Here is a 17,322-nt window from a genome sequence, read left to right as displayed (position 1 = left end):
TCCTAGTATACCTGTAATCTTTGTTCCTCCCTTCGCCTCTTGAGGTGTACCCACTCCATTCTCATTTTCTGCTATAATTCTGAAGTAATAGACAGCACCCTCCTGCAAGTCTTCCACTTTATAGGTCAAAGAATGACAATTGCTCGTCACAGACACCCAGGCCTTCTTACTTGCCTCACGTTTTTCAACATGGTAGGCTTTTACTGCATCTCCACCATCATTTTCTGGAGCCTCCCACATCAGTGTTGCAGAATCTCTAGTCACAGATGAAACTTTGACATTGATTGGAGGTCCAGGAGAGTCAAGCACTTTCACTACCATGGGCAAAGTTGCTTTACCCAATGGTGATTCAATTGTGACACAGTACTCTCCAGAGTCATTCCTAGTTGACTTCTCAATAGTCAGTGACGTGCTGGATTCTGTTGCTTCAATGGTTCCTCTTACTGTTAGATCAACACCTTCTTTGCTCCATTGAACTGTTGGTGCTGGTTTTCCTTTGAATGGTGCACTAAGAGTGAATGACGTACCATGTTTTACAATGAGAACCTTGCGCATCTCAATATCAACATCAAATGATGGCTCTGCTGTTCTGTCTGCTGCTGCACCTGGATCTGAGTATGGGCTACGCACACTGCTGCCCACTTTATTTATTGCCTTTACACAGAATTCATACTCTACGTCTGTCTTTAATCCAGTGACTGTGAACTCCAAGCTTTTGGTAAGAGGTATTGCCTCAACCCATCTGGCTAGTTCTTCAGGTGACTCAGGTACTTCTTCCTCCTCATATTCCTCTTCATCCTCAATGTCTGGCTCTGGTTTGCGAATAAATTCTCTGTATTCTACACTATATCCTAAGATGGGAGCACCACCATCATTTGTTGGTGGCCTCCAGAGGATAGACACAGTGTCTTTGGTGGAATTTATAATTTTTGGCTTGGTTGGACGACAAGGAACAATCAGGGGATCTAGTGCTCTGAATGTTGCAGATGGTTCACTGGCAGGACTCAGGCCACCTGCATTTTCAGCATAGACTCTGAAGTCATACTCACAACCCCTGCGAAGTTTTGTCACCACCATGGTAACCTCTTTAACTAGATCTCTGTTCACACGGACCCAGCGCATGCCTGTCTTCTCACGACGTTCAATTACATATCCAGCAATGGGACTACCTCCATCATTGGCTGGCTTACACCATGTAAGGGTCATTGAATCTCCAGTTATGTCAGTGACATCAACACCTGCGGGAGCAGTTGGAATTGTGTATGGATCTGTAATTTTTATAACTTCACTCTCCAGAGCCTCCCCAATGCCATGCTTGTTAACAGCTAGAACTCTAAAGATATATTCATTACCCTTAAGCAGACCTGTCACTTTAAAGTAGGTCTTTGTGACATCGCCCTTTACCAATGTCCATGCCAAACGACTGGTCTCACGCTTCTCAACAACATAATGTGTGATTTTAGCACCACCAGTTTCCTGAGAAGGACCCCATGACAGAGTGCAGTCTTCAGCTGTAAGACCAGTGATCTGGAGAGGGCCTGCCGGGGGCCCTGGTTTATCGATTATCACACAATTAATTGGCATAGTAACTGTTCCCCCAATATTCTGGAGAGTTAGGACATACTGTCCAGAATCTCTTTTGACACAGTCCTTTATAACAACACAGGTGCTTGTATCTGTTGAAATAATCTGAATTCTGGCTCTCAGCTCAATCTCGTTGCCATCCTTTGTCCAGCAGATGACAGGGGCAGGACGTCCAGCAAGGTCAGCATTAATCTTCAGTGTTTCTCCTGCTTTCACAAACACAGTCTCTCTAAACTTGACATCCATCATGATGCGTGGTGGATCTACATCATCCTTGACAGTAATTGGGCCTGTATTGAATGATGAGATACTGAACTGTCCAGCAGCATTCTTTGCAATGACACGGAAATCATACTGGCTGTTCTCTGTAAGGCCTGTAGCATCATAGTAAGTCTCCGGCACATTGGTGAAGTTGCACCTGGTCCATCTACCCTCAGGAAGGTCTCGCCGCTCAATAATGTAGCCAGAAACCTTGGATCCGCCATCATACTCTGGTTTATCCCAAGATAATGAGACAGATGTTCTTGTAATAGCAGTAACCACAGGTGTGCCTGGAGGATCACATGGATCTCTTGCTGCAACAGGTTCACATGCCTTGCTGCATTTACCAATGCCAGCAATATTTTCTGCATAGGCACGATATTCATAGAGCATTCCCTCTTCAACGCCAGTGACTTTGTATTCTGTGTCTTTGATCATTCCTCTGTTCATCTTTGTCCAAAGAATGCTAGAACGCTCCTTCCTTTCTAAATGATAGCCCAGAACAGGACTACCACCATCACTGACTGGCTCATTCCAGGTCACCAACATATATGACTTAGTAGCCAGTTTGACAATAGGCGTTGATGGAGGTCCAGGTTGTTTGAAGTTATATTGAGCAGTAATTCCTGGAGAATCAAGGGAACTACTCTTTCCGTAACGGTTAACTGCATATATGCGGAACTGGTACTCTGCTCCATGTGTAAGGCGGCCAGCTTTGAAAGATGTTCTGGCAACATTACTTGCCACTATTTGCCACTCCTGTGTGTTTGTATCTCTCTTCTCCACAATATAGTTGCTGATGGAGCAGCCACCGTCATATTCTGGTGGGGACCAAGACAGTGTAATGCTGTCTGAAGTCACAGCATCCACCTTAATTCCTTTAGGTGGACCGGGTTTGTCCAGGACAACAACTCCAATACTAGCTGTTACTGTTCCAGCAGTGTTAGCCAAGGTGATCTCATACTTGCCAACATGTTCTCTGTTAGCTCCTTTAATAATAATTTTAGATGACGTTGCTGTATTTATGATTGTTATTGATGATGTTTGTTTCAAAGGAAGGCTATCCTTTTTCCATGATACAACAGGTTTTGGTCTGCCTCTCACAGGCACTTCAAGAGTTAGATCATCCCCAACCTTGACGCTATATGTTGTAAACAGTAAATTTATGGATGGTTCTATTGCAACATCTTTTGCCACCACTGGCAATCCAAGATCTTTTGGCTCACTCTTTCCCTTCTCATTTACTGCAACAACTCTGAAGAGATATGCTTCATTGGGATTCAGATTAGGAACAGTTGCTTCTGGTACTTTGACTGTACATGCTGTGCCCCACTTGTCACCACTCTTAGGTTTGAATTCCACATTGTAGCACATTACTTTGCTGCCACCATCATGAGCAGGCTTCTCCCAGGCCAGTGATGCACTGGTTTTTGTTACATCCACAAGAGTTACCTTGTTTGGTGGTTGAGGCACTTCAGACACTTTGGTTTCTTTAGTTTCAACTGCCTGTCCCTGACCATATGCATTGACAGCACATACTCTAAAATAGAATATTCCACCTTCAGGGAGGTCTTCAATTTTAAATGAGTTGGCAGTACAATTGCTTGTGATAGTAGTATAGGCCTTTCTCACAGATTCCCTTTTCTCTACAATATAGTTTGTAATTTTTGCACCACCATCATTGAGTGGTGTGTCCCAGGCAAGAGTTACTGAATCTTTCTTGAGCTCCTTAACAGTGAAGTTTTGTGGTGCACTTGGTGTATCCAAAATTCTTACTGAAATAACTGCAGATTTTGTACCACTGCTGTTCTCCAGTGTTAAAGAATATTTCCCACTGTCAAAGCGGTTAACATTGTCAATGACAAGCATGGTGTATGAAGTAGTAGTGTCAATTGCAGCATGCTCTGTTAAAGTGCTCTCAAGTTTCTCCCATTTCACAGAAGGTTCAGGTCTCCCTCTAATAGGGACAAACAAGCGCAGAGTTCCACCAGCCCGTACAGACACCACCTTTCTGAGGTCTGCATCCAACTCCATCTCTGGTGGATCTGCTCTGTCAGAAGTCAATACTGTGCCATGGAAATTGGCTGCTTCCCCAACTCCTTCTGAGTTAATGGCACAAACACGGAACTGATACTCTCCACCATCCTTCAGGTCTGTGATAGTGAGTTTAGTGACCTGAATACCTGTTGGTGGAGTACACATGGTCCATTCTTTTTCAACTGGTGCTTGTACTGCTGGTGCTACTTCTGCTTCTTCAGTTAATTCTGGTTGTGGTGTATACTCCCTCATTTCAACAATGTATCCCTTGATGTAGGCTCCACCATCAAAGTCAGGTTTACCCCACGAGAGGGACACAGAAGACTTTGTGTAGTCTGTCACCTTAGCGTGGCGTGGAGGTCCAGGTGGTGTCGTAGCATCACATGCTCTATAGAAAAGGGATAATTCACTGAGGTCTCCTATTCCAGTCTCATTTTCAGCAGCAACACGGAACTCATAAAAGTGGTCTGGCATAAGACCTGTGACCTTGAAGTTTGTTTCTGTCAACTTTTGCCTGTTGCATTTTGTCCACCTCACACTATCTTTGTCACGCTTTTCAAGATGGTAAGCTTGGATGTCAACTCCACCTGTGTTTTCTGGAGCTGTCCAAGACAGAACCATGGAGTCCCTTGTGATTTGACTTGCTTCAGGAGTTCCAGGAGCACTTGGTGGCTTGTAAGGATTGCGTGCAATAATAGGTTCACTCTGAAGGCAATCACCAGCCCCATATTTGTTCACTGCCCTGACTCTGAAAATGTACTCATTTCCTGAAAGCAAATTTTTTACTTTATGGTACAGGATTTTTACATCTGGTGCAACTACAGTCCAAGACAACCTGCTGGTCTCTCTCTTCTCTAAAACATAGTGACTGATGCTAGCTCCACCATCCAGAGCTGGTTCAGACCAGGCAAGGATGCACCTATCAGCCATGATTTCAGACACTTTAATGGGACCAATTGGTGGACCTGGTTTGTCGAGGACTTTAACAGTGATGGGGGAGGTTTTTGTACCACCAATGTTTTTGAGAACAAGGTCATAGTGGCCACTATCTAGTTTGGTAACATCCTTTATGGTCATAGCTGCACATTTGTGTGTAGTTTTAACTTCAATGCGCAAGGCTTTCTCCATTTCTTTGCCCTCTTTAAGCCACACAACCTCAGGTTGTGGAGTTCCATAAATGTCTGCATCGAAAAGCAAACTCTCCCCAGCACAAACAACAATTATATCCTTGTATTTGGGGTCCATTGAGGCCCTTGGTGCTTCAATGTCATCTGTGGCAGTGATAGGTCCAGAGCTATCTGATGGCCCACTGAAGACTCCAGCAGCATTTCTTGCAATAACTCTAAATTCATACTGCTCACTCTCTGTCAGACCAGTCACTGTGTACTCTGTCTCAATTATATTAGTAAAGTTGGATCTTACCCAGCGACCATCAGGGGAGGAGAGGTCTTTTCTTTCTACAATGTATCCATTTATTTTACTACCACCATCATACTGAGGTTTGGTCCACTGAATTTTAATTTGACTTTTAGTAATATATACAGCTTCTGGAGCACCAGGAGGATCACATGGGTCACGAGCAACAAAGGACTCAGATACTTTACTGCATCGTCCAATGCCAACAATATTTTCAGCATAAACTCTGAATTCATAACCAATGCCTTCTTCAAGATTGCAGATCTTGAATTGAGTATCTGTAATTCGAGTTTTGTTTAGTTTGTTCCAGAGGATGCTGCTTCTCTCTTTACTTTCAAGATGGTAACCAATCACTGCACTCCCACCATCAGTAACTGGCTCATTCCATTCAATGATCATCATTTCCTTAGTTGCATATTTAACATATGGTGTACCAGGAGGCCCAGGTGGTTTGTAAGGATACTGCACTACAATGGTCTTGGAGTCTAGAGATGCACTCTTTCCATATCTGTTTTCTGCTATAATTCTAAACTGATATTCTGCTCCAGTTTTCAGCTTTGTCACCTTAAAAGCTGTTCTAGCCAGCTGTGTAACAACTGGCTGCCATGTTGTGGTTGTGGTATCTCTCTTTTCTACTATGTAGTTCTTAACTTGACAACCACCAGTGTACGCTGGGGGCTCCCAAGATAGATGGACAAAAGTGTTGCTTACTTCCACCACTTTAACTGGACCTTTCGGTGGGCCAGGCTTGTCGAGGATAATAATAGTCACATCTTCTGTGATGGTGCTGACAGTGCTTGTTGCAGTAATAGAATATTTGCCAAAGTCTTCCTTACATGCCTCCGTAATCTGAATTCCAGTTGTTAATGGAGTGTTAAAAACATTAACTCTAGAGGTCACCTTTAAAGCCTGACCATCCTTTGCCCAGCTGATTTTAGGTTTGGGCCTTCCAAGTACAGGGAATTCCAGTTTAAGATCTTTTCCAGCTAACACATTGTAGGTATTAAATTGCATCTTGATGCTTGGTTCTATGGTCATGTCATTTGCAATCACTGGTGCAGCAAGTGCCTTTGGCTCACTCTTTCCTTTCTCATTGTAAGCAATGATCCGGAATAAGTATTCTATGCCTGCTGTCAGACCTGTAACAGTTCCTTCACAAGTCTTTGGGTTTCCTGCAACTCCCCACTTATCTGTGCCCTTAGGCTGCATCTCAATCAGGTAACCACCAATCCTACTGCCACCGTCATGTTCAGGTTTCTCCCAGGCCAGTGTAGCACTGGTTTTTGTGACATCTGTAAGAAACACTTTTCCAACAGGCAGTGGCACTTCAGAGGCTTTTGAAGCAGTTTTTGTCTCTACACACAGACCAATTCCATAATCATTCTCAGCCATGACTCTGAAGTAGTACATAGCTCCTTCAATTAAATTGTCAACTTTAAATGTGGTCTTGGTGCATTTTGTGGACACATTTGCGTAAGCCTTCCTTGTTGATTCTCGCTTATCAATGACATAGTTCTTGATTTTCGAACCTCCATCAATTGCTGGTGCATCCCATACAAGTGTAACAGAATCCTTTTTGATGTCTTTAACCACAAGGTTCTGTGGAGCCCCAGGCGTGTCAAGGACTTTTACTGAAACAAACTCAGAGACTGAGCCACTACTATTTGTCAGGCTTAGGGTGTATTTTCCTGAGTCATGTCTGTCAGAACTGTCAATAGAGAGCTGTGTGAAGTTCACAGCTTTCTCAACCACAGCTTTTTCAGAAAGGTCTCCATCATCCTTTGTCCATTTAATCTCAGGTGTTGGCCTGCCCTTGAAAGGAATATAGATTCTAACAGATCCACCAGCTTTTACAGTGATGCCTTTTCTCAGCTCGGAGTCAAGATAAATTTGTGGTGGATCCATCCTTTCCTCTGGCTTTGCCGTTCCAGAAAGAACAACTGGTTCACCAACTCCCATTTTGTTCAAAGCACACACTTGAATTTTGTATTCCTGGCCCTCAGTAAGTTTAGGAATTTCATATTTGTTGACACGGAGACCAGTAGGGGGTGTAACCATCTTCCATTCTTCCTCTTCAGCTTTGCATACTTCAACAATGTATCCTTGGATGGTACTACCACCATCAGACAGAGGTTTTCCCCAAGAAACTGTGATGGAGGTTTTTGTAGAGTCAATTACATTGACATATGCTGGGGCACCAGGTTTGTACTTGGGGTCAGATGCTTTGTAGTATGAACTAGGAAGGCTTGGTTCTCCTGGACCAACAATATTCTCAGCAGATACTCTGAACTCATACTCATGACCTGTGGTTAGGCCTGTAACTCTATATGACAAATCAATTATTTTTTGTCTGTTACATCTGGTCCACTTGATTCCAGCCCTGTCCTTCTTTTCAATTATATAACCTATAATCTCGGTGCCACCATCAGTCTCAGGGGCAGACCAAGTTATTGTCATGCCATCATGGGTAATGTTGAATATGTCTTCAATGTGAGGTGAACCAGGTGGAACAAAAGGATTCTTCATAGTAACTGCAGCAGATTCCAGTGCCTCACTGACTCCATGGCTGTTAACTGCCATTACACGGAACATATACTCATTGCCCTCCAGTAATTTAGTAACTTTATAGCATGTGGTGTTACAGGTAGTAGAAACAACAGTCCAAGCTAGGCGACTTGTCTCTCTCCTCTCAATGATGTAATGGGTAATAGGATTACCTCCATCATGTAGTGGTGCCCGCCATGCCAGTGTGCATCTATCCTCAGCTACTCCAGTGACATGGAGAGGCCCTTCACATGTACTAGGTCTATCCATTACCAAAACCTTAAATGGAACAGTTTCACTGCCAGCCTCATTTGTCAGCAGAAGTGTGTAAATTCCACCATCAACTCTAACACAGTCCTTAACAATGATCATTCCATGATTTTCTGTGTTTTTGATCTCTAGTCTGATTGTATTCTCAACTGGCTTTTCATCCTTGAACCACTGGACCGAAGGCAGTGGCTTGCCACGGACATCTGCATCCAACCGGAATGTCTCTCCAGCATTTACGATAACAGTCTTGGTAAAAGCAGGGTCAATTGAGTATTTCGGAGACTCGACCTTGTCACTTGCTGTTATAGGTCCACTGTTGTATGATGGCTTGCTGACTGTTCCAACTGAATTTTTAGCAAAGACTCTAAAGTCATACTGTGCATTTTCTGTGAGACCAGAAACAGTAAACTGAGTCTCAATCACATTTGTGAAGTTTGCCCTTACCCACCTGCCTTCTGGCAGATCACGTTTTTCTATAATGTAGCCAGTAATATTACTGCCTCCATCATATTCTGGTTTAGTCCACTGAATGACAATTGTATCCTTGGTCACATGGACAGCTTCTGGTGTGCCAGGGGGATCACATGGGTCCCGGGCAACACAACCCTCTGAAATCTTACTGCTTCTTCCAATGCCAACAATATTTTCAGCATAGACCCTGTATTCATATTCTATACCCTCCTCCAATGGATGACTCTTGAAACTAGTCTCATGAATAAGTGTCTTATTGATCTTGACCCAGAGAATACTATTTCTCTCCTTTCTTTCAAGATGGTATCCAAGAACAGAACTTCCTCCATCTATTATAGGTTCATGCCACTCAACAATTTGGTGGTCTCTGGAGAGAGAAGTAATAAAGGGAGTTCCTGGTGGGCCTGGCTCTCTGTAAGGATATTGAGCCACTACAGCTGATGAATCTAGACCTTGACTTTTTCCATAGCGATTCTGGGCAATGATCCTAAACTGGTACTCAGCTCCCGTCTTTAGTCTAGTAACCTTGATGGTTGTTCTAGCACAGTTGGTGGTCACATTCTCCCATGTTGTTGTGGTAGTATCTCTTTTTTGTACAATGTAGTTTGAGATTTGGCTCCCACCAATATGTTTTGGTGGGTTCCATGAAATTGTGACACTCTGTGTTGTGATTTCATCAAACCTCACTGGACCAGATGGAGGTCCAGGTTTGTCCAGAACAATTATTTCAATTGCACTTTCCTTCTTTCCTGCTGAGTTAGTGGCAGTTATAGTATACATACCAATATCGTCACTTGTTGCCTCCTTAATGCTTAGAGTTGTATGTGTAGTTGTATTGTGAATATTTACTCTGGTGGTAAACTTCAATGGGGCTCCATCCTTCGTCCATGCAATTGTTGGCTTAGGGCGACCAAAGATGGGAATATCAACATTCATGTCTTTGCCAACATGAACACTGTAGCTGCTGAATGCAGGCCGGATATCCGGCTCAAATACCAGATCCTTGGTCATCACTGGACCAGTAAGGGCTTTTGGGTCACTCTTTCCTTTGTCATTGATTGCAGTAACTCTAAACAGATATTCCTGTCCTGGATTCAGATTGGACACTGTAGTCTCCATAGTCTTAAATGTATTTACACCAGACCATTTGTCCTGGCCCTTCAACTGTACCTCAAGCAGATATTGTTGAACTCTGCTTCCACCATCATATTCTGGCCTATCCCATGCCAGAGAGATGCTTGTTTTTGTCTGATCTGTAACAGTCAAACTTTTTGGAGACTGAGGCACTTCTGAAACCTTAAGAGGGTCTACTGTTGCTGCAGGCAAGCCAACACCAAAAGTATTTTCAGCTAGGACTCTGAAATAGTAACTACAGCCTTCTTGAAGGGGTTCAATCTTACATGAAAGAGCATGACAATTTGTCACAACAGCAGCATAGGTTTTACGTGTGCTTTCTCTCTTTTCAATAATGTAGTTCTTAATCTTGGATCCACCATCTAAAAGAGGTGGCTCCCACGCCAGTGTCACTGACTGATTTGTAATTTCTTTCACTTTAAGAGCAACTGGGGCGCTGGGTGTATCTAGAACACGGACGACAACAAATGCAGACTTGGTACCACTGGAGTTCTGAGCAGTAACTGTATATTTTCCACTGTCATTTCTGCTCATTTTATCAATTACAAGGGATGTATAACTGCTGGTTATTTCAACCTGAGCAGTTTCTTTGAGAGCCTCTTCATCTTTGTCCCATTTAATGGTAGGAATGGGTCTTCCTTTAATGGGGATAAACAATCTAAGGGAAGCACCAGCTTTGATGGACACAATCTTTCTAAGTTCTGGGTCAATGTCAAGGTCTGGCTCTTCTGTCCTGTCCTGCACAACCACAGCGCCAGAGAGATCAGCATGCTCACCAACTCCTACCTTGTTGATAGCACACACTCTAAACTTGTACATTTGGTTTTCCTTCAGATTTCCAACTTCAAATTTAGTTGTCTTCACACCTGTCGGGGGTGTGCATATTATCCAATTCTCAGCAGGTACATCTGTGGTAGAGGCTGATGCATCTGGTGCTTCAGGTTGCACCACTGGTTCTGTGGCAATGCAACACTCAACAATATACGCCTGAATCTCACAGCCTCCATCACATACAGGCTTTCCCCATGACAAAAGTACTGATGATTTTGTTGTGTCAGTGACCTTGGGATTTTGTGGTGGGCCTGGTCGGAATATGGGATCAAGAGCTTTGTAGAAAACAGTTGAGGTGCTTGGCTCCCCAACACCCACAGCATTTTCAGCAGCAACTCTAAATTCATAAATATGGCTTTCCAGTAAGCCAGTTACTTTAAAGGTCAGATCTGTAACTGTTTGCCTATTGCATCTTGTCCATCTCACTCCTTCTTTGTCATGTTTCTCAATTATGTATCCAGTAATGGGACTACCACCATCTTCAGAAGGAACCTCCCAGCTGAGCACCATCGAATCCTTTTTGACATTGGAAACGTCTACATTCTTTGGTGTTCCAGGTAGGACAAATGGATCTTTAATTAGAACAGGAGCAGACTCAAGTGGTGCACCCACTCCAAACTGGTTGACTGCATGAACTCTGAAGATATATTCATCTCCTTCAAGAAGTTTATTTACTTTGAGACAAACATTCTTTACTTTTGGATCAACAACAGTCCAGACAAGCCGACTTGTCTCTCTTCTCTCAACAATATAGTGAGATATTTTGCTGCCACCATCCTGAAGTGGTGGTTTCCAAGCAAGAGAGCAATGATCTTTGGCAATGCCTGTAACAATAAGAGGTCCTTGTGGTTCCCCCGGTTTATCAAGGACAACAACGTTGACTTGGGTAGCCTTTTCTCCTCCAGGATTTTTCAGCAACAGTGTGTATTGTCCTCCATCTGAAAGTTTAGATTCCTTTACAGATATGTAAGCTTTAGTGGGTGTGTTCTTAATTTCTCTATGAATTGTATTGCCAAGCTCCTGTTCTCCCTTCAGCCAGTGAATGGAGGGCAATGGTTTGCCATGAACATCAGCATCAATTTTGAAGTTGTCTCCAGAATTAACCACAAGAGTCTGTGTATATTCAGGGTCAATGCTGATGCGTGGTGGTTCAATCTCATCCCTGGCGGTTATAGGGCCAGTGCTGTATGAGGGTAAACTGAAAACACCAGCAGCATTTCTAGCAATAACCCGAAACTCATATTGGTTATCTTGCACAAGTCCAGTTGCAACATATTCTGTCTCAATCACATTTGTGAAATTGGCCTTCAACCAACGACCCTCAGGAAGTTCCTTCTTTTCAACAATATAACCAGTTACCTTTGCACCACCATCATATTCAGGCTTGGTCCAAACAATTGTTATGGAGTCTTTTGTGATCTTTGTTGCTTCTGGAGTGCCAGGAGGATCACAAGGATCTCTTGCAATATGCCCTTCAGACACTTTGCTTGCTTTGCCTATTCCTACAATGTTTTCTGCATAAACTCTGTATTCATACTCCATTCCTGGTTCTAGACCTGTCGTTTTAAATGTTTGGTCAGTAATGAGAGACTTGTTTAGTTTGACCCATAAGATGCTATTTCTCTCTTTACGTTCAAGATGATAGCCTAAGATAGTAGTTCCACCATCATTCACAGGCTCATTCCAGGCTACAACCATGCTGTCCTTAGAACAGGCTGCAATGTTTGGTGTTCCCGGTGGTCCTGGGAGCTTGTATGGGTACTGAGCAACAATACATTCTGAAGAAAGAGCTGGGCCTTTTCCATATCTGTTTTCAGCCACAATCCTAAACTGATATTCAGAGCCAGTCTTAAGTCTGCCTGCCTTAATTTTTGTTCTTGCTAGATTGTGAGTTACAACCATCCAGTTCGTTGTGGATGTGTCCCTTTTCTCCACGACATAGTTTTTAATGGTGCATCCACCATCATATTCAGGTGGATTCCAGGAAATTGTTATACTATCAGAAGTAACTTCCTCTACCTTAACTGGCCCTCTGGGCTGGCCAGGTTTGTCTAGAACAACAATACCAATATTTACTTTTGTTTCTCCAGCAGTATTGCCAAGAGTAATAGTGTATTGGCCAACATCATCTTTAGCTGCCTCTTTAATGTTGAGGTCCAGCATTGTGTCTGATGCACCAAAGTTGACCCTGGTAGTTCTTTTCAGAGGCTGACCATCTTTTATCCAGGTAACAGCTGCTTTGGGTCGTGCCACATATGGAACCTCCACTGTCAAGTCTTCTCCTGCCAACACACTAAACGTATTGAACAACATTTTAGCAACTGGAGCAATGATGAGATCTTTGACTATCACAGGGACGCCAATTTGACGAGGATCACTAGTTCCTTTCTCATTCTTTGCTGCTACACGGAACATATACTCTTCCCCTGCATTTAGTCCACTTATAGTAGCTTCTGTGTCTTTCACAATCATAGCCTGGGTCCACTTATCCACACCCTTAGGCTGAATCTCAACAACATAACAGCCTACTCTGCTGCCACCATCATGTTCTGGTTTTTCCCATGATAGAGTTACACTGTTTTTAGTGACATCTTTAAGAGTGATTTTACCAGGTGGCTGTGGCTTCTCAGACACTTTAACTGATTCAGGCATTTCGATGGGCAAGCCAATGCCATATTCATTTTCAGCTAAAACTCTAAAATAATAATTGCAGCCTTCCAGAAGTTGGTCAACTGTAAAGGAAGTACTATGGCAAGTGGCTTTAACTGTGGCATATGCTTTCCGTGTTGACTCACGCTTTTCAACTATATAATTCTTAATTTTGACTCCTCCGTCGTTCATTGGTGGATCCCATGTTAATGTGACAGCTTCGTTTGTGACAGAGGTAATTTTTAGATTTTGTGGCGCACTTGGTGTATCAAGAACCCTTACCTGAACTGTCACAGTTTTGGAACCAGAGCTGTTTTCAATTGTGAGGTTATATTTTCCACTGTCAAATCTGTTTACATTTTCAATTACAAGTGATGTGTATGATGACGTGCTGTCAATGGTTGCTCTCTCTAAAGGCTCACCATCACCTTTAGACCACTTAGCTTGAGGAGCTGGTCTGCCTCTTATTGGAACAAACAGTCTAAGTGTGCAGCAAGCTCGTAGACTGACTACTTTGCGGAGCTCAGCATCCAGGTCCATCTCAGGAGGAAGGAGTCTATCCTCAGCTTTTGGATTTTCAGGAATAAATGCTGCTTCTCCAACTCCTTCGCTATTCATGGCGGAAATACTAATCTTATACTCCTGGTTTTCTTTAAGATTAGTGAGGGTAAATGAAGTTGCGAGAAGACCTTCCTTAGGAGTAACAATGGTCCATTCCTCCTCTTCTTCTTTTTCACATGGGATGCATCTCTCAACAATGTAACCAGTGATTTCAGAGCCACCACTATATACAGGTTTGTTCCAGGCAACAGTAATTGAGGATTTGGTCGTGTCCAGGATTCTGGGGTTACATGGAGCTCCTGGCTTGTACAGCCCATCAGTGGCTCTATAAAATAGACTGGGCACACTTGGTACACTCACTCCAGCAGCATTCTCAGCAAATATTCTAAATTCATATTCATGTCCTGTAGTAAGCCCAGTTGCCTTGAACTGTAGGTCCTTAACTTTTCTTATATTGCATTTAACCCATCGAAGGCCAGCTCTGTCTTTCCTTTCAATACTGTAGTTGGTGATAGGAGTTCCACCATCACTCTTAGGTGCTTGCCACATGACAACCATCGAATCTTTAGTAATAGCTGTCACCTCAGGGTTTTCTGGGGGGTCAGGTTTCACAAATGGGTTGTCTGCAATAGTGGGTTCTGATTCAAGAGATTCTCCAAAACCATATTTGTTCACAGCCATTACTCTGAATATATATTCATTTCCTTTGAGTAGCTTAGTTACTTTGTGCTGGGTAACTTGCAAACCTGAAATTACATTGGTCCAAACCAGTCGACTTGATTCGCGTTTCTCAACTACATATTCTTCGATTTTGGCACCACCATCATCCGCTGGTGGAGCCCACGTAAGTACACAGTTGTCAGCAGTTACATCAGACACTTTCAGAGGGCCAATTGGTGGTCCAGGTCTGTCAAGCACTTTTACGTTAAAGACATGTTTTGCAAATCCACCAACATTTGTAGCAGTCAACACAAATTCACCTCCATCTGATCTAACAGAGTCCTTGTTAGTCAGAATAGTTGTCAGTTCAGTAAACCTAACCTCCAGTTTCATTGTGTTCTCAACTTCCTTTCCATCTTTTGTCCAAGCCATAGATGGGATTGGCTGACCAGCAATATCAGCTTCAAGCTTAAAAGACTCTCCTGCTTTCAAAAGAACGGTGTCCTTAAAGATGGCATCGACCATAATACGTGGCTCAATTATGTTATCTTTACATGTAATTGGGTCAGATGGTTCGGATGGTATGCTCACAGCTCCTGCTGAGTTTCTGGCTATGACACGGAACTCATATGAGATGTCCTGAGTGAGTCCACTGACAGTGAATGCTGTTTCAATAATGTTGGTAAAGTTAGCTCTGGTCCAACGACCAGCAGGCAATTCTCTTTTTTCTACTGTATAACCAGTGATCTTAAAGCCGCCATCATAGGCAGGCTTTGTCCACTGAACTGTGATGGCGTTCTTGTTAACAAAAATTGGCACAGGCTGACCTGGTGGATCCACAGGGTCCAAGGCTAGTATTGGCTCTGAAGCTTTACTGGGTTTACCAATTCCAGCCATGTTTTCAGCCATGACACGGAATTCATAGGCAACTCCGTCTTCAAGCCCTGTTGACTTAAAAACATTGCCTTTCACAAGACTATTGCTGATCCTATGCCATATAATGCCACTTCTTTCCTTCCTCTCAACATGATAACCAATAACTTCATTTCCACCATCAGAGACAGGTTCATTCCAGCCAATTGTTATTGAGTCTTTGGTGAATGCAACTACACTGGGAGTTCCTGGTGGCCCAGGTACTTTGAATGGATAGGCAGCAACCACTGCCTCTGAGGTGATGGGAGGTCCAACACCATATCTATTTTTAGCTTTTATTCTAAACTGGTACTCTGATCCAGTGGTTAGTCGAATAGCTTTAAATACTGTGCGAATAACAGTAGATGAAAGTTCAGTCCATGTTTGGGAAGTGGTGTCTCTAATTTCAACCACATAGTTATTAATTGGAATACCTCCATCATTCTCAGGAGCATCCCAAGAAAAGATACAATAGGTGCGTGATATTTCCACAATCTTCACTGGTCCTTTTGGTGGCCCAGGTATATCATGCACTTTGATGATTATGTTCTCTGTCACAGATCCAACAATGTTCTTGGCTGTCATGGTGTAAACACCACTGTCAGCTCTAGTGCATTCACTGATGCTGATAATAACAGTAGCTGCAGTAGTTTCTACATTGATTCTTTGGGTGAGTTTTAGGGCTGCTCCATCTTTCTGCCAAGAAATTGTTGGTCTAGGACGCCCCATAACTGGAATTTCAACCTTAATGTCATCCCCTGCTTTGGCAATAACAGTCTTCTGACATACACCACGTAAGTCAAACTCAGGAAGTGATGTAGAATCTTTGACAATAATGGGCTTGCTCTCACGTGGAGCACTTCTGCCAGATTGATTGACAGCCATGACATGGAAAATATATTCCTCATTTTCATTAAGGTTCTTCACTGTGAAGTCCATGGTCTTCACTGTTGTAACATGCGCCCACTGGTCTGTTCCCTTCTTCTTGGCTTCTAGAACATATCCTGAAATTCTGCTTCCACCATCATGTTTGGGTTTGGTCCATGCCAGGCTCACAGAGTTCTTTGTTATGTCAGTGGGAATAATGCTTTCTGGAGGCGTAGGTGTTTGAGATGCACGAATTGGATCAGTAGTTTCAACTGCCTCTCCAATGCCAAACTCATTCTCAGCAGACACTCTGAAGTAGTACTCACAGCCTTCCCCTAAGTCACCAATTCTGACTGATGTTGTGGGGCACTTTGTAATTGCAGTAGCAAAAGCCTTGCGTGTTGATTCTCTTTTCTCAATTATGTAATTTGTGACTTTGGCTCCTCCGTCAATTAAAGGAATATCCCACTGAAGTGTAATACTTTCTTTGTCTATCTTTACTGGTTTGAGGTTAAGAGGAGGTCCAGGTGAATCCAAAACTCTCACATGAATGTCAGCACTTTTCTTTCCAGCAGAGTTTTCAAGGGTAATCTCATATTTGCCAGCATCAACCCTTGAACTCTCAGGAATAAGTAGCATCGTGAAAGATTCAGTGCTATCAATGACTGCACGTGGAACAGGGCCACCCTCTTTACTCCAAGTGACTTTGGGAGCAGGTCTACCTTTGATTGGCACAAAGAGACGGACGGAGCAACCAGCTCTAACAACAAGGGTTCTCCTCAGCTCAATATCCAACTCTAAATCAGGCTCGGCAGCATGTTCTACAATTTGAACCAATTCCTGGGTTTCACCAGGTTCACCAGCTCCTTTGGCATTTACAGCACTAATCCTGAAATGGTACTTGGCACCAGTTTCCAAGCCAGGGACAACAAACTCTGTGATTCTGAGTGGTGACGAAGGGGTATCCTTAATCCATTCTTCTGTTCCCTCTTTTCTGTGCTCAATTACATATCCAATGACTTCAAGCCCACCATTATCCAGAGGTTTCCCCCAGTTCAGTGTAGCAGTAGTTTTGGTTGTGTCTGTTACTCTTGGATTGACAGGAGGTCCTGGAACATCTGGCAG

The 17,322-nt window shown here is 43.2% G+C and overlaps 1 protein-coding gene across 1 annotated transcript in view; it reads right to left on the bottom strand.

Moving 5' to 3' along the window:
• Nucleotides 1-17,322, bottom strand: part of LOC102230320 (titin-like) — a 163,867-nt gene that overhangs the window by 26,821 nt on the left and 119,724 nt on the right. The window contains exon 178 of the mRNA XM_023337299.1: nt 12-17,315. Within this exon, the coding sequence (XP_023193067.1) occupies nt 12-17,315 (17,304 nt within the window). The remainder of the gene's footprint in view (nt 1-11; nt 17,316-17,322) is intronic.

Source organism: Xiphophorus maculatus, chromosome 7 (genome assembly GCF_002775205.1).
Source record: "Xiphophorus maculatus strain JP 163 A chromosome 7, X_maculatus-5.0-male, whole genome shotgun sequence".
In the NCBI taxonomy this organism is placed as follows: domain Eukaryota; kingdom Metazoa; phylum Chordata; class Actinopteri; order Cyprinodontiformes; family Poeciliidae; genus Xiphophorus; species Xiphophorus maculatus.
The sequence above is the reverse complement of the archived record's forward strand: the minus strand, read 5'-3'. Positions and strand labels throughout refer to the sequence as shown.